Source organism: Cynocephalus volans, chromosome 14, assembly GCF_027409185.1.
Source record: "Cynocephalus volans isolate mCynVol1 chromosome 14, mCynVol1.pri, whole genome shotgun sequence".
In the NCBI taxonomy this organism is placed as follows: Eukaryota; Metazoa; Chordata; class Mammalia; order Dermoptera; family Cynocephalidae; genus Cynocephalus; species Cynocephalus volans.
In genome coordinates, this window is record NC_084473.1 from 41,408,312 (window position 1) to 41,429,714 (window position 21,403).

General features: G+C 39.6%; 1 protein-coding gene across 1 annotated transcript in view; it reads right to left on the reverse strand.

Annotated features, from left to right (window-relative positions):
• The window catches only part of LRPPRC (leucine rich pentatricopeptide repeat containing), a 106,293-nt gene extending 87,025 nt beyond the window's left edge, over positions 1–19,268 (reverse strand). Inside the window, exons 1-3 of the mRNA XM_063078331.1 lie at positions 19,088–19,268; positions 2,900–3,096; positions 928–1,050 (exon numbers count right to left, since the gene is read on the reverse strand). Coding sequence (XP_062934401.1) covers positions 928–1,050; positions 2,900–3,096; positions 19,088–19,236 — 469 coding nt within the window. The 5' untranslated portion in view covers positions 19,237–19,268. The remainder of the gene's footprint in view (positions 1–927; positions 1,051–2,899; positions 3,097–19,087) is intronic.
• Positions 19,269–21,403: the final 2,135 nt, after the last annotated feature.

Below are 21,403 nucleotides of genomic sequence, written 5' to 3' on the forward strand. Positions count from 1 at the left end.
TAGAAAGGTATAGAGTAAAAATTGCATGCAACACCAAGGTCAAGGGTTCAGATCCGCATATCAGCCAGCCACCGAAATGAAAAAAAAAAAAAAGGAAAAAAAAATTGTATCTAGTGTTTATCATCCTTCCAGAAACATTTTAATATTGTATGCACACATACTTTTCTTCAAAATGGTAGCACAGCACACTATACACTCTGTTCTCCACCTCAGTTTTTATTTATACTTTGGAGAACGTCCCCCCATCAGTATATGAATAGCTCCTTCATTTTAACGGATGCACAGTATTCTATTTTATAGACACTCCGTAATTTATTTATCCAGTCCCCCAGTGAAGGACATTAGAGTTGCTTCCAATTTCCCGCTATTAAAAACAATCTACAATGAAGAGTATCCTTTTGTGCATGGGAATGTATCTGTACCTAATTTCTTTTCTTTTTTTTTTTTAAAAAAGATGAACGGTAAGGGGATCTTAACCCTTGACTTGGTGTTGACAGCACCACGCTCACCCAGTGAGCTAACCGGCCATCCCTATATGGGATCCGAATCCGTAGCCTTTGTGTTATCAGCACCGCACTCTCCCAAGTGAGCCACAGGCCGGCCCTATCTGTACCTAATTTCTAACAAATGGAACTACTTGATCAAATGGTACATACATTTATAACTCTGACACACCAAATGCCTCTCTATTTTGCACTTTTTCATTTACCATCCTTGTAAGAAATACCTGTTATGAAAAATTATTTTATTTTTAATGCCCCTAGATGTCACTGTAACTCATCAAATAAATCATATTACCAAAAACTTCTGAATCATGTAGACTTTCCATAAAATTTAATTACAGCATTTATGTAAAGAAACAATTTTTTATAAAAAGAAAAAATATCAACACCTCTCATACATATCATTTATTCAAACAATCCATACCCAATTTCTGAAGTTTATCCCATATTATATGAGCAAATTCTGTTCTCTCTTCGAGCTTTAGTTCAGGCAAGAGAGATCCACAGCTGCGCAGTAGAAGCAAGGCTTGATTACCACCTGGACTACCTATGAAAAAAAGGTTAATGAACAACATTTAAAATAGTACCAATATCATAAAGACAACAAATATCAAAATTTTAAATGGAATCAATAAATACTGAAAAAACTTCTGGCTCAATCACCAAAAATATTGAGAGTGTCTGTAAATTAGAAAAATCCTATCCTGGGCCGAGCCCGTGGCACACTCCCGAGTGCGGCGCTGGGAGCGCAGCGACGCTCCCACCGCGGGTTCGGATCCTATATAGGAATGGCTGGTGCGCTGACTGGCTGAGTACTGGTCACGAAAAAGACAAAAAAAAAAAAAAGAAAAAGAAAAATCCTATCCTAACTCACAATGTTACTAAAAGTTACAAGTTAAATTACTTTTTAAATATTAGTCTGCTTTCTTAGGGACTCTACCATTATGAAATCTATATAATCTGCAAGACTCTATTAAATACAAAAATAAAAAGAACATAATTTATGAGCAGTTACTTGCTGTAATTCAAAGGCTAAGCTTCTCAGCAGCTTATGAAAATTGTACAAAGTAGTATAACTAAAATCCATGAATATCAAACTTAGGTTTATAATCAGTTACAAAATAATATAAACTTTCTTATCCCTATATCCGTAACCTTTATCTACATGTCCCTGAAAGCTGACTTTAAAACAAAACAAAAATAAACCACTTATTGTTGTGATTCCATTTATATGAAATTCCCAGAATAGGCAAATCTACAGGGACAGAAAATACACTAGTGGTTCCTTAGGGCTCGAAGGAATGGGATGATTTGGGAGCTAATGGCCAGGGGTTTCTTTTTGGGTTGATGAAAATGTTCTAAAATTGAATGTGCTGATGGTTGAACAACTCTGAATAAATTGGAGAGAGAAAATGATAAAGTAGTCTTTAAATGCACACAGTTATAGTCATAATTGACACCACTTTGGTATCCCTCCTCATCAGAATCTGTAAGTTATACTTAATGTGGCTGAAATCCATGACTGGGCTTCAAGAAGCTGGTGAATCCTCTTAAACTGCCTGCAAAATTATGCATGTTTGTCATGTGGGCTTTTTTGGAGGGGGGGTGGGTTGTGGTGAAGGGTTCACAGCTTCCATCATATTATCAAAGGCATAAGTGACCCACATAAGTTTCAGTGACTAACTGAAAATGAGAAATAATAATTATCAATCAATCTGGAAATCTGCCATATGTGATCATCCTAGGGAAAGCTGACACTATACAATGGAAGGTATAAACTAACACAGTCATACCTCAGTATCCATGGGGAAGTGGTTCCAGGACTTCCAACAGATAGCGAAATCTGTGGATGCTCAAATCCCTGATATAAAATGATGTAGTATTTGCTTATAACCTATACACATCCTCCTGTATACTTAAATCCTCTCCAGATTGCTTTTAATAAATTCCTAATACAATGAAAATTCTATGTAAATAGTTGTTATACTGCATTGTTTAGGGAATAATGACAAGAAAAAAGTCTATACATATTCAGTACAGACGTAATCTTTTTTAAAAATATTTTTGATCCAGGGTTGGTTGATTCCACAAATGAGAAACCCATGGGATATGGAGGGCCAACTACATTCCAAGACAATTTACCACTGACAGTGACTCTATTTCTATAAACTACAGAAAGCAAAAAGACAATTTTTATTTGCTGATTTTGAAATAAACACCTAAAACAAAATGTTTTAGTTACTCCAAACTTTGTCCATCATAGCATAAAATCATGACGATCATCAGAATATAATAAACAAAATTAAAATTATCAAATAAGGTACTCTACAATGAGGTTGTCCCCAGACTAGTATTTATTAAGAAGCTCAACTTTTGAACAGAAAATTTTGAAATACCTGAGCGGCATGTGCTATCAAAGACTTTTTCTAGAAGCGTCTTTGGAATGCGGCCAGTTCTTCGGACAGAATTATCTAATCTCATTAGAGCCCAATCAAACTGATTGGTATTCTTTCTAGCAGAAGCAGACTCCTCTTGAAGATCATTCTTTTTTTCAGCAGCAATGGTATATAGCCTGGCTTGGCTCAGTAGCCCTCTATAAAATGAAACATAATTAGTAATAAACTATGTCAATCACTATCTATACAGGTCATCTTTTTGATCAAAATTTATACAGTTTTTAAAATTGGTTATTAAATACCTAAAATCACAGCACACTACCAAAAATATTCAGAGATGTATGAACTAGTAGGAAAGTAAGTTTTGACATTTGTTTTAGATAAAATCATATACACACAAACATAAATTGAATGCACGGTAAATCTCCTGAATAATTGAGAATGTCCTGATAACATTCAATATGGAATCATTTCCAAGTAAGATGGTAATACGGTGTGTTTCAAGTGGTTTCTTCAATCTCCCTTAACCAAAACCTAGTTAATGAAGGAAAAGGAAGCCATTTATGCTACAAATCTCTTCACCTCTATAAATTGAGATGAGATCTAAAACATAACCAAAATTCTGATAACTACCTTCAAATGTTTTCTGGGTATAAGCTTATTATGAATTTAAAAGAAGATAAAAGGAGACCAGTTGTAACACCAAGCAAGGTCAAGGGTTCAGATCCCTGTACCAGCCAGCTACCAAAAAACTTAAAATTAAAATTAAAAAATAAAAAATAAAAGAAGACCAACGTCCAAATCAAAACTGCAGTTTTTAAAAAAGATCATTCAGGCCAAAATAATTTTCAATCTCTCAAAATAAATTTGAAACATATTACTGTAACAATGTTTCAGTTCCCAATTCTTATTTGCTTTCTACCTGTCAAAATGCTAGTTACAAACTTTTATTATTTAAAGAACCGCAACCATCAAAAATAAAACTAGATTCATTTGAGGAAAGACAGAAGGGAAAGAAAAATTTTTTCAAATTAGGTAAGGTCAGAATAGTACATGTGTGTTTATAAAGAGCAAGCAACCTCTAAACCATTCAATATTTTAATAACAGAGAGTCAAATGCTCTAAAACACGCAATCAGAGATATTCCATGCTGTAGAAATACAGGCTGTACCTGGTTTAGAAATATCAGGCTAAAAAAACTGTCCTTACACACGAAGGAAACTCTATGGTAAATCTTGAATTGAATTTAAACATTTTCTCTGCAAATATCGTTTTTAACAGCCAAAGTTTCTAATTCTCAGAGATTTACACATATACTCCAAATATCTTAAACTTTCCAACAGCAGCCACTAAATATATCTAAGTAATATGTACTTAGTATATAACTAAGTATAATGTAAAAATATTCTATTTATTAATCCAGGAAATGCTTTCAGGATGATTACATTTTTCTGGCCTGTGCACATTTTTATCACAGTTAATTACCAAAGTAAATATTTACAAAATAGTGAGTTTAAAAATAAAACTACTGTTGCTTTCCTATCCTATGTTATTAACCTGGAAAACCAGTCACAAACTGAATGATTACGTATGTGACATTGCAGTAAGGAAAGCTATACCAGAAGTTTCACCACAAGGTTATGTAAAACACAGAGACAGTAACTGATACTAGATAACAAATTTTACCACTGTGACCTGTGACAAATCACAACCACTCTAACCATCAATGATTCCACCTTTATGGATAAATAGGTTGAAAAACAATGAAAACTTCAGGATACTAAATAAATAAGATCATGCCATCTTTGTAAACCTGATGATCAGCACACTGCAGATGGCTAATTGACTAAATAATCTGTTGAAAGAGCTGAATTAATTAATGCTAGATTATTACCTCCAAACCACAGAATGTACACTCCCATGCACACTTATCTCTTACTTTCAAAAGGCTTCTATGGACATTATATGGTTACGGTATCAGTTGTGACTAAACTATGTCCACTGTCACCCAGAACAATGTGTCAAGTTCAGGCGAGTGTGCAATAATATTGTTCAACAACAAAAGCTGATAAATACAGAAATTTCAAAATTGGAATGAAGTATCTTTGCCAAAGTTTTTTATAAAACCCAAATCTGATAAACCATTAAAGAGCAAAAAATTAAACTCTGCTAAAATGCAGTTTTAAATTGTAAGATCAAACACAAATGAAATTCAGGCAGAAAACAGAGATACTTATAAACCAGCACATCATTCTGAATATTCTGAAGATAATTTTCCTCACAAGTGAGTCTTTAATGTAGTCAAGTCTCCTTAAAGTAAGTGTGCTTGGCTTTAATTAGTTAAATAGAAATATGAATGTACTGTAAAATAAACTGGGGTGAGGGGAGAATTACATATTTAATCAAAGGATTTGTCACTCTTCAAAAGGATTCTCCAGTGCTTTCTACATTAACTATATGGCTGATTCATTCGTTCATTCATCCATTCATGCATTTACTGGCAGCTGGCCAGTAGGAGATCTGCAGAATTTATTTTTAAATTCACTTTGAAGGGAACAAGAACTTCACAGCCCGGAGCAGTGCGTGTGTTGTGACAGAAAGAACAAGTCAAGGGGTTAAGGTGAGTCCATGCATGCTGGAGTACACTGCCTCCCAATTCTAATAACCAAAGTTGACATAACCACGGAAGGGAAAATTCTTTTATCAGTAGATCCTTCACATTTTCGAGTTAAACTTCTCAGGTTCCCTTCAGAGACTCCGACTCTCACCACTAATACTCATATTTAGGTTATCCATGAGTTTCCTCTGGTAAAATGTGGCATTTAAAAAGTTATTTTTCTCAGTTTTTTAAAAAAATTATGGTGGTGGTGGTTTTTATTTTTACCCTTTAGTACAAAAAATAACAATTTTATATTTGAGCATCCATGTTTCAAAAAAAAGACACAAAGACCAGATTATTATAAGCAGGCTTCCACAGGACTCCCATTTTAAGCCTGCAGCATTTTTTAAAATTAATGGACTTTACTTTTTTAGAGCATTTCTAGGTTTACAGAAAAATTATGCAGAAAGTACATTACCGTATACTTTATTCCCCCTCCACACACACAATTTCCCCTATTAACATCTATTAGTGTGGTACATTTGTTACCAATGATGAACCAATTGATACATCATTACTAATGTTCATAGTTTACATTAGGGTTCACTCTTGATGTGTTCACATCTATAGGTTTTGATAAATTTGACATGTATCTACCATTACAGTACCATAGAGAATAACTTCACTGCCCTAAAAATGTCCTGTGCTCCACCTATCTATCCCTTTCCCCCTCCTGCTGAACATGTAGCAACCACTGATCCTTTTACTTGTCTTTATAATTTTGCCTTTTCCAGAAGTCATATAGTTGCCTTATACGGTATGTAACCTTTTCAGATTGGCTTCTTTCGTCTAGCAATATACATTTAAGGTCCCTCCATGTCTTTTCATGGCATTATAGCAGCTCATTTCTTTTTAGTGAATAGTATGCCTTTGTACGGATGTACACATTTTGTCTATGCATTCACCTACTGAAGGACATCTTGATTACTTCCAATTTTTGGCAATTATAAATAAAGTTGCTATAAATATTTGTGTGGACATAAATTTTGAACTCATTTGGGTAAATACCTAATGGCAAACCTATGTTTAACTTTGTAAGACACTGCCAAACTAGCTTCCAAAATATTCATTGCTGTACATACAATTTTGCATTCCTACAAGTGATGAATGAGGGTGCCTGTTGCCCACATCCTCGCCAGCATTTGGTGTTTTGGATTTTAGTCATTCTAACAGGTGTACTATCTCATTGTTGTATTAATTTATAATTCCCTAAAGACATACAATGCTGAGCATCTTTTATATGCTTATTTGTCAGCTATATGTCTTCTCTGGTGAGGTATCAGTTCAGATTTTCTGCCCAAGTAAGTTTTCTTATTGTTGAATTTTAAGAGTTCTTTGTATGTTTTAGATAGTCTCAGTGTTTAATTTTTCAAGTAAACTTTTTAATAAAACTTCAAATGTACACCAAACTAATCATATATGTTCTTAAAACTCTTCCCTTCCTGTTTTTCTCTTCTTCACTGGTATTATGAGCCAGTTTAGCATCACTTTGGAGCTATCAGAGTTTAAAGAAGAGGAATATAGATACAGAAGAAGTGTTATTAATAGCTAATTTTTAGTATGTGTTTACTATAGGCTAGGTACTAGAAAATTATGACTACAACCCCCTTTTTACTGATGAGATAACGAAAGCAGCTTGCCCAAAGTCATAGTAAAAGCTAGTTAATGACAGGATGACAGGACCAAGATCTGTACTCAGGCAGTCCCATTCTGAAATGAGCTCAACGTGATGGAAGGGCATCAAGGAAACTAATCTGACTGCAATGGAGGGAGGGGGGGTTCACACTGGAAAGTGGTAAAAATTAAACCCACACAGGAAAGGTAAGACCAGATCATGGAACACCTCCAATGGCAGATAAGTAAGGGATTTGGAATTTAAGACATGATTATAAAATACAAGATTTCCACAGAACTGCTCTCTCAGATTATTTTGTTGCACTACCGTGTAGGTAATGGGGACCTCTAATTTATCTCTCATCTAATTTCTTTTCTCACCAAACCCTAATTGAAGTAGTCCACTTGAGTTTTCTTTTAGTCTGTTGATACACTGGATTACATTGCTATAGACTGATTGAATTGTATCCCCCAAAGTTCATATATTAGAAACTTAATTTCCACTGTAACGGTTGAGGGTGGGAAATCCTATGAGGGTAATTGAAAGGTGGGGCCTTGAAGAGGTGATTAGATTGTAGGACCACACTGTAGTGAATGGATTAATAATGATGGCCAGGGTCATGGTCCTGAGGGCTTTAAAAGAGAGCAAGTGAGAGTCTCAGTCTGTCTCTCTCTCTGCTCCATTTCTGCCACGAGACCTCTGGGTCACTGTCACCACCACCAAGACCCTCACCAGATGTGTTCCCTGCACAGTGGACTTCCCAGCCTCCAGAACTGTAAGCAATAAATTTTTTTTTCTTTGTAAATCACCCAGTTTCAGGTATTTATGTTATAGGCAACAGAAACAGACTAATACAAAAAATTGGTACTGAGAGTAGGGTCCTGCTTATAACAAATACTTGTTAAGGAGGGGCTGGAAGAATTTGGAGGAACAGGCTAGAAAAAAGCCTAGATGATGGTAAAAGTTTAAAAGACAAAAAAACCAGGGAAAGTTTAGAATGTTCTAGAACTCATTTGGGTAAATACCTAAGGGTAAACCTAAATGGTTAAATGATGGTGACCAGAATGCTTATGAAAAATAAGGACTGTAAAGACCATTCTAAGGAGGTCTCAGATAAAAATAAGTTGTTTTTTGGAAACTGGGGCAAAGATCACTCTTGCTATGAACTGACAAGGAACTTGGTTGCATTCTGTTCACTCCCAAAAGCTTTGTGGAATGTGGAACTGCAAGGTGCTGACCCAGGGTCTTTGGCAGAAGAAATTTCTAAGCGGCAAAGCATTAAGAAAGCTACATGCGGGGGCTGGCCTGTGGCTCACTCAGGAGAGTGTGGTGCTGATAACACCAAGGCCACAGGTTCGGATCCCATATAGGGATGGCTGGTTTGCTCACTGGGTGAGCATGGTGCTGACAACACCAAGTCAAGGGTTAAGATCCCCTTACCAGTCATTTTTTTTTTTTTTAAAAAGAAAAAGAAAGCTACATGGCTACTTGTAACATTCTATGCTGAGTTACGGCGGCAAAGGCATAATGTAAAGCCAGAATTTAAAAGGGAAGCAGAGTGAAAAGATTTAGAAAATTTGCAGCCTGGCCATGTGGTAGAGAAGCAGAGAGCATTTTCGGAAGAAAAATGCAATACTGTTAACAAGATTAGAACAAAAGAAAGGGATTATCAAAGAAGAGGGAAAAGGCCCTGAAGACTGGCCCCTCTGGGGCCAACCCTTCTATTATAGGCCTATAGGCCTAAAGGCCTACGGAGACAGAATGGTCCTGGGGACAAGCCTGAAGCGCCCTCCCCCTGCTCACTGCCCAGGGCCACCTCAGGATGCTGCACACAGGAACACTCCAGCTACTTTGCTTCAGTCATGGCTAAATTGGTCCCAGGTGTCGCTGGACTCACATCTTTGGAAGATACAAGCCAGAAGCATTGGCAGCATCCACATGGTTAGGTCTGCAGGCTCACAGAATGCCAGAGCTGTGAAGGCATGGGAGCCTCCACCCTGATTTCAAAGAATGTATGGAAAAGACTGGGGGCCCTGGGCAGAATTTATGGAAAAGCCCCATACATAGGGGTGGATTCACCACATACAGCCTTTGCTAGAGCAATGCCAAGAGGAAATGTAGGGTTAAGAGCTGCTGCAGAAAACCACCACCAAGACCAGGCCTAGTGGTGCTGTGGGGGCGGGACTACCATGGAGACCCCCGACTTGTGGAGCTACTAGCCTGCAACACCAGCCTGCAAGAGCTGAAACATGGCCAGAGACCATTAAAACCACAGGAGCAGAGGTGCAAAAGGACTTGGGGACCCAATCCCCACACCAGCATGCAGAGAACTTTTCACAGGGAGTCAAGGTACATGATTCCCCAGCTTTGAGATTTGATGCCTGCCCTGCTGGGTTTCGGACTTGCTTAGGACCCGTTACACCTTTCTTTTGACCTATTTCTCCCTTTTTGAATGGGAATACATACCTTACATTTGTCCCACCAGTATGTCTTTTTTTTTTTTTTTTTTTTTTTAAAAGATGACCAGTAAGGGGATCTTAACCCTTGACTTGGTGCTGTCAACACCACACTCTCCCAAGTGAGCCACGGGCCAGCCAGCCCTCCACTAGTATATCTTTGAAGTAGATAACTTGTTTTGGTTTCACAGATGGGACTTTGAACCTTGGACTTTTGAGTTGAAACAAGTAAAGAATGGGGATGGAATGAATTTATTTACCGGAGAGAAGGATGTGAATGTTGGGGGCCAGGGCAGAATGCTGTGGATCGACTGAATTGTGTCCCCCAAAGTTCATATATTAGAAGTTTAATTCCCACTGTAACTGTTGAGGGTGGGACATCCTATTACGGTAATTGAAAGATGGGGCCTTGAAGAGGTGATTAGATTGTAGGACCATGCTGTAGTGAATGGATTAATAATGGTGATCAGGAGCATGGTTCTAAGGGCTTTAAAAGAGAACATGTGAGAATCTCTCTCTGCTCCACCATTTCTGCCTGTGAGACCTTTGAGTCACTGTCACCACCACCAAGACTCTTACCAGATGTGTTCCCTGAATGTGAACTTCACAGCCTCCAAAACTGTAAACAATAAATTTTGTTTTCTATGTAAATCACCCAGTTTCAAGTATTTATGTTATAAGCAATAGAAATAGACTAATACATACATCAATTAATTTTCAATGTTGAATCAGCTTTGCACACCTGTAATAAATAAACCCCACTGGGCGTACCAGCCAGCTGTCCAAAAAAAAAAAAAATTCAAGGTATATACTTCCTTTTATACACTGCTGGATCCACTTGAGTTTTAAAATGTCAAAAATTCAAAATAAAAAAAAAAGAAAGGAAAAAATTTCAAAAGGACCAAAGTAAAGGGTTCAATCCCCTTACCAACCAGCTACCAAAAAATAAATAAAAACAATAATGTCTCCTCCTAAAAGTAGTTGGTACTCCTATCAAATTTCTCCATTGCTACCAACTACACCACTACTACACTGTTCCCTCAACCACAAAATCTGATGGTAATTATTTCTGAGGCCATTGTTAAACCCAGAATACATGGATTTTTGCAACAAACCCCTAATTAGTTCCTCAGGCTTCAGCTTCTTTTCACATAACTGCCAGATTAATCACTCCTGAAACCATCTTTCTTCATGTCATTACCACTTTAAGATTCTATAATTGTTCTTTACTTTTATCATGACAAACCTAAATTCTTTCATTTATTAGTTCAAAAAATATTTATTGAGCACTTTGTATGTACAAGGCACTGTGCTAGGATCTCTACTTATCTAATCAGTAAATCCGATATCAATTAGTTAAACTTAAAAAAAAAAAAACAATTGTGGTAAGTACTATGAAGAAAATCAACAAGGGGCTATGATAAGAGAATAACAGCAGGGTTCTATTTTAGATAAAATGTTCAAGGAAGGTGATGTTTAAATTTTTTGGCTAAGGATGAAAAGGAACATCCATACAGATAGCAGGGGAGGAGTATTCCAAACAGAGGTAAAACAGTCAACAGGCCAGGTGAGTGACCAACAGATGGCATCAGGAATGAGGTTGGAGAGGAAAGACTAGGCTGGATCATGAGGGATTTTGAAGATAAAGAGTTGAGATTTTATTCCAGGTACTGATTTTATTCCAAGTACAGAACTGTATCAGAACCTTATTGAAGGTTTATAAGCACGATCTATTTCTCTTTTGAAATAACTAGTCTTTGGATCCCCATACAGGCCAGCCACCAAAATACATAAAAAAAAAAAAAAAAAAAAGCTAACAGAAAAATCAGTCTAGCTGGCTGGGTGGAATAGCCAGAATTAAAACAGAGATATCATTTAGAAACTGTTGCAATAATCCAGGTGAGAGACTGATTGACACTTAGACCAGAGTGGGCAGTGGAGATGGGAAAGAAATATGTATCACCAAGGCCTCCACCTGATTTAACCACAAATTCTAGGCAACAAGCCTCACCAATAAATTTGTTAATCCTGACTTCCATTCAATGAAAAAAATTTCATGTCAGAGTGACCTGGAGAGGCTTACTTAACCCTCTGTATATCTCCTATCTGATTATGCACTATTGCATCATTTTTATAAACACTTGATAAGCACAATCTTAAGAAACACAAAGGGCAGGCCGTTAACTCAGTTGGTTAGAATACAAACTTTTAACAGCAAGGTCACAGGTTCAATTCCTGTACCAGCCAGCCACCAAAAAAAAAAAAAAAAAAAAAAAAAGTGTATATCCCATACACAGAGAGAAAAAAAAAAAGAAAGAAACACAAATGGAAAGCTCCATGGCATAGTGGAAACACCACACGCACACTGGCCTGAGTTCAGGTTCTGCCATTTGTAAGATATGTGACCTTGGCCAAAATACTGCAACCTTCTGTGCTATGGTTTGAGTGTGTGTATCTTCCAAAACTCATATTGAAATCTAATTGCCATTCTAACTGTATAAAGAAAAGGGCCTTTAAAAGGTGATTAAGCTATGAGAGAGCTCCATCCTCATGGGTTGGTTTAATGCCTTTAAAAAGGGGCATTCAGGGGCTGAGCCCGTGGCGCACTCGGTAGCGTGCTGCGCTAGCAGCGCGGCGACGCTCCCGCCGCCGCGGGTTCGGATCCTATATAAGCATGACCGGTGCACTCCCTGGCTGAGCGCCGGTCACGGGAAAAAAAAAAAAAAAAAAAAGGGGGGCATTCAGGAGTGGTTTCCCTCTTGCCCTTCCACCTTTTGCCATGGAAGATGCAGCAAGAAGGCCCGGGACAGATGTCAGTCTCCCAATCTTGTACTTTCCAGCCGCCAGAACTGTAAGAAATAAATTTCTGTTCATTATAAATTACCCAGTCTCAGATATTCTGTTACAGCAGCACAAAATGTACTAAGACATTCTCTAAGCCTGTAATTTGGGGGTGAACAACAGCATTTACCTCACAAGGACACTACTTGTTAATATTAACTAAGTTAATGCAGTGTTCCCCAAAATATTGCATTTCTGCTAGGCAAGATGATTTTTAGATAGCACTTGCACAAAGATTTTCCATTTCAGTAGTTTTATTCTAATAATAAAATCACCTCAAGCTCTTTATTTTACTAACATTTTTTCTTATCACAAAATTAAGTTATATAAATGTCAGCTTAAATCTAAACCAATGTAAAGAAAATTATTAAATATAACTAATAGCTGAGGAAATACTCGGATTTGACAAAAAAATCTGAAGGCAGTATACAAATGCCCAAAGTTGGGGGACACTAAAAGTGTACATAAAGGGCCTGGCAAAGTAAGCTTAATAAATATTAACTAAGTATTCACTAAAGCATTTTCTTCTTTCTTAAAAGTCTTAACAGAAATCACAAGACAACTTTAAAAGGCCTGTTCAAATCCAAGCTGTGCTATTTATTTTATTTTATTATTATTATTATTTTTTTTTTTTTTGCCTTTTTGTGACCGGTAAGGGGATCACAACCCTTGGCTTGGTGTTGTCCGCACCGCGCTCAGCCGGCGAGCGCATCGGCCATCCCTATATAGGATCCGAACCTGCGGCGGAAGCGCCACTGCACTCCCAGCGCTCCCAGCGCTGCACTCTCCCGAGTGAGCCACGGGGTCGGCCCCAAGCTGTGCTATTTAATAGCTGTGTGACTCTGGGAAAAGCAATTGGTCTTCCTTTCTAAGCATTAGTTTCTTTATATGAAGAAAAATACCTACCTTGTGAAGAGCACGTGAGAAAAAACAAATATAAGACTCCTAACAAAGCAGTGTTCAATAAATAATGGCTCTCTTATTACAGAAGTGTTCAATAAATGTCTGTTGACTGATTTTTTAAAAAAATCTTTTGTAAAGTTAAATCACAATGAACTTTCTCCCTGAACTATTTTATAAGACCTCAATTCTCCAAAAAGCCTTGCCAAATTAAGTTGTCCCTCAAACACAGACTGTTTGGACAGTAAGAGAATTATAGACTACTAGAAAAGCCACTAACAACTTTCTACACTTGTTAACAAGTCTCTTGGCTTGAAATACGAATCCTTTCCCCATGTCCAGATGTCCCCTCCATATACAGCTCCTCCAGTCCAAAGGGCTATCTCCTCTGTCTCAGCTATGACAGAAAGTGATGAAGAGTCAGTTAACCAGATTGGGACCTATGATGTGATATGCAGCGAGATACTCTTTAGAATCTATAAAATGAGAGTGGGATGGACTAGATTCTAAAGATCCCTTCCAGATTTTACATTCTGAGATCTTATCTCATGCTTACTTAATTGGGACAGTCTTTAATTACAAAATGTATAATGTATCATGTATTGCCTTTTTAAAAATGTTTTTACGTCCATAAGTAATCTCTACAGCATCTAAAACACAACATATTTAAAACACTTCAGAACTGGGAAACACAGTTATCTGCAGTTGAATCCAACTTAATATCCTGGATAAATTACTTTAACCTCCTAAGCCTCAGTTTCCTAATTTGTAGTATCAACCCACAGAAGATGAAATGTATGTATGATATACATACGAACACATTTTGAAAATGATAAAGATCCAAACTAAAGGCACCATTGTTTATCCTTATCTCCAAATCTACTCTTCCTAATTCTGTTAACCCTCCCCAATCTCCTGTTCTCTTTCTCTTAAGAAGAAAAGTAAGTTTCTTTTCAGTTTTGCACCACCTAGTTCAGGCACTATTTCCCCTAATCTGCAGCACCAATATTGTTCCTAACTGTCTGTCTATTCCCCATCTCTCTCTCTCTCCTGTAGTCTATGTAAACTTTGTTAAGAGACCTGTACTTCTCAAAATCCTCCACTGGCTTCCAACCATCAAACCAACCTTCTAAACAACCTTAGTATTAACTGGCCTTTGCAGAATCAACATCCACCACACCCCACATGGCCACACAGCATGAAAGTACAGCTTCCAAGGCTGGCTGGTTAGCTGAGTTGGTTAGAGCACCGTGTTATAACACCATGGTCAAGAGTTCAGATCCCCCTACTGGCCACTCGCCCAAAAAACAAAACAAAATAAAATGGTGTCAAAGTACAGCCTCCAAGTCTCTTCACGCACTTCTCTACCCTTGGAACACTGTGAATATCCACTACCATGTGTCTCCTAAAGCTCAAGTGATCCCCTACCACAAAACAAATGGTTGCTCCTCTCTCTGAAATACCACAGTATTGTATTTCTCTCTTATGGACAGCACATATAGGTATACATGTGCCTGTCACAGTCCTCTGTGACTGATAAACTTACACAAGTGTACTTCAAAAAGTTCATGGGAAGATTCTTATTACCTTTTAATTCTATTTTTCTACAAACTTTTTGAAGTATCCTTGTATGCACAGGGAGGAGAGTCTGAATCTCACAGACTTCACAACGCCCAAGGACTCAGACTCTAGGTCAATCATCAGTCTGATCTACTTCCAAACAGATTTAGCTCATAGCTATCTTTCTTCTGAAGCACATAAGTATTATTCTAAAAATTCTCACACGAGATTTTTTTTTTGCTGGCCAGTACAGTCTCACAAGAAATACACAAGCAGCTTCTGATCCAGAAGTGTGAGGAAAAAAGTATGTAAGAAAGCAAGAGTGTTTACCCTCAACCTCCTCACAGAGAATAAGGTAAGAGCTGGCTTTTAAGAAAGCATTTATCTAAAACAAAGAAAAAGCACTGAAATGGGAAAATAAAGAGCAGAACTAAAGAATACAAAAGAGAAGTGTGCACTTTTTGGTGCTTCGATTTTGAAAACAGATTAATAAATTCTAATAATTTTATTCATCTGTCCTCAGACAGGAAGTTCCTGGAAATCAAAAGCAGGGTGAATCTGTAGAAACACCCTACAGTACATAAATGGGTTAAGTACCCCTTTACCCTTTGTATCTCACAATATCTCTTCCTTGGTGTCTAAGGACTCAGACACTCGGGCAGGCCCGTGGCTCACTTGGGAGAGTGTGGTGCTGATAACACCAAGGCCACGGATTTGGATCACCTTACCAGTAATCTTTAAAAAAAAAAAAAAAATTTCAGACACTCAACAATCATTTGACACCTGCTACCTACCACAACGTCAGACACCAAGGGAGGCAAAAAGAATAAGACAAAGACACTACCTTCCAGGAACTTACAACCTGGTCTGGAGTGTTGGTGGTTGCACATGCAACAGTGCTAATGGACACTTTAGTAAACAGTATCTAAAAGGAGGCACAAGAAAGGAGCAGTCAGATGGAAGAAGCAAGACACCTGAGTAGGGGGAAAGGAGGAAACATCACAAGAGGGAACATCCCATCCAAAGGCAAGGAGATGTACAACATGGCCCATCAGAACCTTGATGATCCACAACCAGGAGCACTTTTATGATCTGGGAGCTTGTAAGAAATACAGAATTTCAGTCCCTTGCCTAGACCTACAAAATCAGAATGTGTGTTTTAATAAGATCCCCAAGGAATCGTGCTCACTATAGTTTGGGAAGCCCTGCTGTAGAACACTTCAAAGCAGTAGAGTTTGGTATGGCTAGAACACAGGATGCCATGGGAAGGAACACATAAGAGGTGAGGCTGCAGAGGCATCTCCAGCTCACAAAGCACCTGTTCTAAAGAGTCTGGACCTCATTCTGGAACCAATGGGATCCACCACAGTGCTTAATTGTAAATAGGAAAACAACAGGATCAAAGTACCAGGGAAACTAAGGCATTATGGTGGGAGTTAGAGGAAGAGATTCATCCCAAATGAAGTAATCTAACGAACTCCCATGTCTCCTTCATTTCCTCACTTTTTGTTCATTCTTCTACCCACTGCAATCACACCACTGGCAAAGGCCAGTATCTTACTTATTAATTCTTTACTGTATATTTTAAGTTTAAAAGCTCATGTGCTTTGAGGAACAATTATAAAATACAGGAACAAAAACAATAAACTAAAAATCACCCTTAATTCTGGGCCGGCCTGTGGCTCACTTGGGAGAGTATGCTGCTGACAACAACAAGCCAAGGGTTAAGATCCCCTTACCCGTCATCTTTAAAAAAAAAATTACCCTTAATTCTATTACCCAGAGAGAGCCATTGATATATATCCTTCTAGTCATTTATGTATGTGTGAGATGTTATTTAATTTTTATAAACGACATCTTAATTACCGAATCCACTTTTTAAGCCTTGACCTCTGGCATATTACTATGTCCCCCAGATTTCCCCTCATGAGACCCTTTTCTTGGCATTGCTGACATCCCTCTTTCCTCTTCTTTTTAGAATTTTTCTCACTTGCTTTGTTGCTTCCTTTTTCCCTTGTTCATCTATTAAATGCTGATGTCCTTGGGTGTTTTGCCCTTGGTCCTTTTATGTTTTCTCACTTTTTTCATTCTCCTTCGGTTGATCTCTTCCATTATCAGTGTATTTCTGAAACTTCTAAAGTAAATGCAGAATCCTGGGAAAGGTTTTATTTTTCATGTGGGAAAGATGTGGGCATGCTTATAGGCTGTGAGATAGAGACTGTACAGAAAGAGTGTTCAGAGTCCAGGAGAATGAGGGAATAAATACCTCTTTATTAGGATCTGAGCACACAGTGGTGAACAAGACAAAGTCCTGCTCTCATGTGGCTTACTCTCTACTGAGGAAACAAACAGAGAACAAATAAGTCAGTAATAATATAAGACAAGTGAGATATGCCATGGATAAAACTAAAATATGGTAATGTAGTTTTTAAGATTGAGGGTCGAAGTAAGGCTTCTATGAAGAGACAACATTTAAGTTTAGTCCTCAATGACAAGAAACCAACTTTACAATGATAAGGGGGAATGGCTTTTTATCTCTAATTTTACAGATAATGAAAATGAGGTTCAGACAGGTTAGATAAGATGTCTAAGATTATGCAACAAGTAAATGGAACCCGGGTCTGATGAACACAGACCAATACTCTTTCTGCTAAATTGCGTTCACTGTTTATTCAGTTTTCCTCAAATGCAACAATGAAGATGAAATATACCAATGACACTCCTCTGGCCTCACAAGGATGCTCAGTACTAGCAAAATAAGAGTAATTGGCCCACCTTTCTATAAAGAAACTCTTTGAAAGCCTAGAAATGTATTTCTGTGAAAGCAGAGGCATGATTTCTGAAGATTAACTGTTCAGGCCTAATAAGAAAACACATGAAGGCTCCAAATTACAAGAAGACTACATTCCAAAAACATAACTAAGTTGTTACAAAATCATAAAACATTTCCTCCATATAATTTTACACAGAGATCAGGTTTCCATACTGGTCCATGAAGGTCCATATAATCATAGTTATTACTGTTGTACTAACTAAAAAGGCACTTACTACGTATCAAGCCCTATATTAAGTGTTTTATATAGACACTCTTGCCATACTAACAACATTATTACCACTCCCATCTTACAGCTAAGAAAAAGGAGGCCTAGAGATGTCACGTAACTTACCCAATGGCATACTGCAAATAAACTGAGCCTGCAGTCCAGCCCAGCCTATTCCAGACCCGTAGCTCTTAGTTCTTATGCTAGCTCCCAAAGTACCTTTATTTATAAGCACTAATCCTTCAAAACCAGTTTCACTCCAATGCCAAAACCTCAGCCCCCATCACCTCTTCTCTGGTGGTCAGAATTCTACCCAAACAAACACTTCCATCAACCTTCCTTATCCCTTCCCCTCAAAAGTCTATACCAAACCTGACTCCCGATAAACCTCAATCCATGAGGGCATCCATTCATAAAGCTATTTATTCACACATTTGACACCCAGTGAGAGTTTAACTTGCCTTTGCATCCCCAGATCCCAATAGTGCCTTGCATGTGTTCACTTACTCGTTCAACATTTATAGATCATACTATGACAATTCACAACCCAAACGCCTTCGTAAGTACTGAAGGAGAAATCAAGAAAATACCGGCAAAAGCCCAAGCTAATCATAATCAAATGTCCAGCTCTAAGCTATCCCTAGTTCATCCAAAACTCCCAAAACAACCCCCCTCCAAAAAACACCAAAACTCTCGAAACCTAAATACTAAAAGGCTACTGATTACCAACAGTGACCTCAAACGGGACAGCACCCAAGCCGGCCAATCTTAAGGAGAATACCAACCCACCCCACAGCAGCCTTCAAAGCACCCCCTCCCCCCACTCCATTGGCCATCGGTAGCCCAAGGGCAGGAAAACCCAGTTCGAGATGCCGAGAGCAAGATTCATTCAACCCGGAAAGAAGCCGTGCCCGCGGCCATGACCTTCTGAGAGCGCTTAACCCTAGCACCTGAAAACCTCGGGCGGAGAGCGTGGGTCCGAAGCCCGGGGATGCTTGGTCCTGGGGCGGCGAGCAGCATGGTGAGGCCACAGGCGGGACCCAGCCCCCGCTAGCGCCAACGACCCCAGGGACCCCCGCGCTGCAGCCTGGCTGGAGGAAGGGCCTGGGTACTCACCCGCCGACAGGCCCGGCGCGAGCGGCAGGCGGACATGGGGCAGCGTGCCGCCGGCCCGGGCCGCCCGCGAGGAGACGCAGGGAGAGCGGGAGACGCGAGGCTGCCCCTGCGCGGAGGAGCCAACGGGCAGGTCTCAGCAAGGCTGCCATTGCTCGGTCGTCCCCACAGCGGCATGCACGTTCCGCCAGAAGGACAGGAGGAGCACGTGACCGCGGGGTCACCCGACGTGGGCGAGACCAAAGGCCAGGCGTGCCAAATGAAGGGGCAGGCAAGGGCTGTTTTCCGTTGGAAGATGGCAAACTCTACTTCTGTGGGGAGACTGGAGCCCAATACTATATTGAGATAAAAATAGTGCTTTATTTATTATCAAAGGCGTTTCTTTCTCCGTCTCATGCCCCTCATCTCAGCATGTTCAGTCTCTGCACCCCTGTGCTTTTCAGTTGGTATAGTCGCAAGAGGTCGACTCCTCCCAGGTTGGCGTGGGGGCTTGCGGGAGGCCAAGTAGGAAGAACACCGGGAATGCTCGAGAAGGGCGGACTGTGAAGATCCCGGAGCAAGGGACGATCGGCGTTCCCGAGAGCGGAGGTTGCCGCTTACTTTCAGTGGTTTGTGCTCAGCGCCGAAGTTGCCGCTCTCACTGATAGGAACGTGCCATAGCTTTGAGGAATGTGGGCCAGAGGAAATGTTGAGGACCTTGACACGGTGTTGGGGCCTCCACGATTAAACGGTGTGATTTGTATTATTGGGACCTGGGAATACGCAGGCCCAGCCCTAAGTGCATACGCAGTACCTCGCCTTGCGAAATAGACGGGTACTAACAGAGGTCGTGTGGTTTGAAAGCAGGAACGGAACTCCTTTTTCCAACTCTCCCTCCCCTAGCCCGCCCCTCCTTTCAGTAAAAGCCCCCGTATAGGAGGTAAGAGAACAATATAATTCACGACTTCAGCTAAGTCTGGGAAGCAAACAGCAGGCAAGTTCAACGTGTCCCCGCCTCGGCTTCCATACCGGAAGGGTTGCCTGTGCACACGTGGGGCGCCCGGAACAAGTTTCCGCTCCCTCCTCGCCTGGCTGTGCCCTGCCCGTCCCCAGGGGAACGAACGCTCAGATGTTTCCTCCGAGACCCTCCCGTGGTAGTTTCCCATTGGGCTGTTTGTTTACCCCCACAGCAGCCTTCAAACTTCTTGATAGCAGATATTGTAACCTCTTATTGTAGCCGAAGCACCTACCCTGTGCCAGGCACACAGTAGGTTGCATTAAATATTAATCGAATTAATGTGTATTTTGAGATTACTTAGCTAACCACTCAGATGGGGAACCTGAGGACCCCCCCCCCATTAAGTGATTTACTCTGCGTTATACTACTGGGCATTAGGAATATAATTTATTCACTCATTTAACACATTTATTGAACACATATTGAGTGTCAGACACTATTTGAGATCCTGGGGATACAGTGGAGAACAAAACTGACCAAGTCCGGACTCTGATTAAGCTCTCCAAAGTTTAGTTTTCTGGAAAGACAGAACTGTGACGTAAAACAAATCAGGGTTAAAGGAATGAGAGTGTCCTCGAGTGTGGGATAGAGTGGTAAGTTGCTACTGCAGGTAGGATGGGTCAGGAAAAAAAGCCTCTTTATCGACACCGTGCTCTAACGGATTAAGTAACTGGCCATCCCAGGAAAAGCAACAACAACAAAAACCCTCTAAAGTTACCATTTGAAGAGAGACCTGAAGGAAGGAAGGGAGCCCAGAGGAATTTCGAGGGGGGTGAGGGGGTTCCAGGTTTAGAGAACAGCAAATACCAAAATCCTGAGGCAAGAACAAGTGTAGCCCATTCAAAAAACAGTGAGGAGGAATCATGCAGGGTGTTATAGACAGACTTCGACTTTAATTCGGAATGAGATGGGAAACTATTGGAAAGTTTGGTGTGTAACTGTGGTGTGAACCCATCTGCATTTTTAAAGGGTCACTTTGGCTGCTGTTTGGAGAGGAGATTTTAGGGGAATAGGATAAATAAAAGCAAGGAGACCAGAGATTATCTGCAGTAATCCAAACTAGAGCTGATGGTGGCTTGGACTAGGTGGTGGCAGTTGAGATGATTAGAAAAGGTCAGGTTCTCACTTTATTTAAATAGTAGAACCAAGAGGATTTATTGATGGATTGGCTGTGGCGTGTAAGTCAAAGACGACTTCAAACTTTTTGGCCTGAGCAACTAGAAAAATGGAGATGGCACTGATTTAAATAAGAAAGACTGAGGGAGAACCAGATTTAAAAGGTGAAATAAAAGTGATCTGGAATATTAAACTTGTGCCTGCTG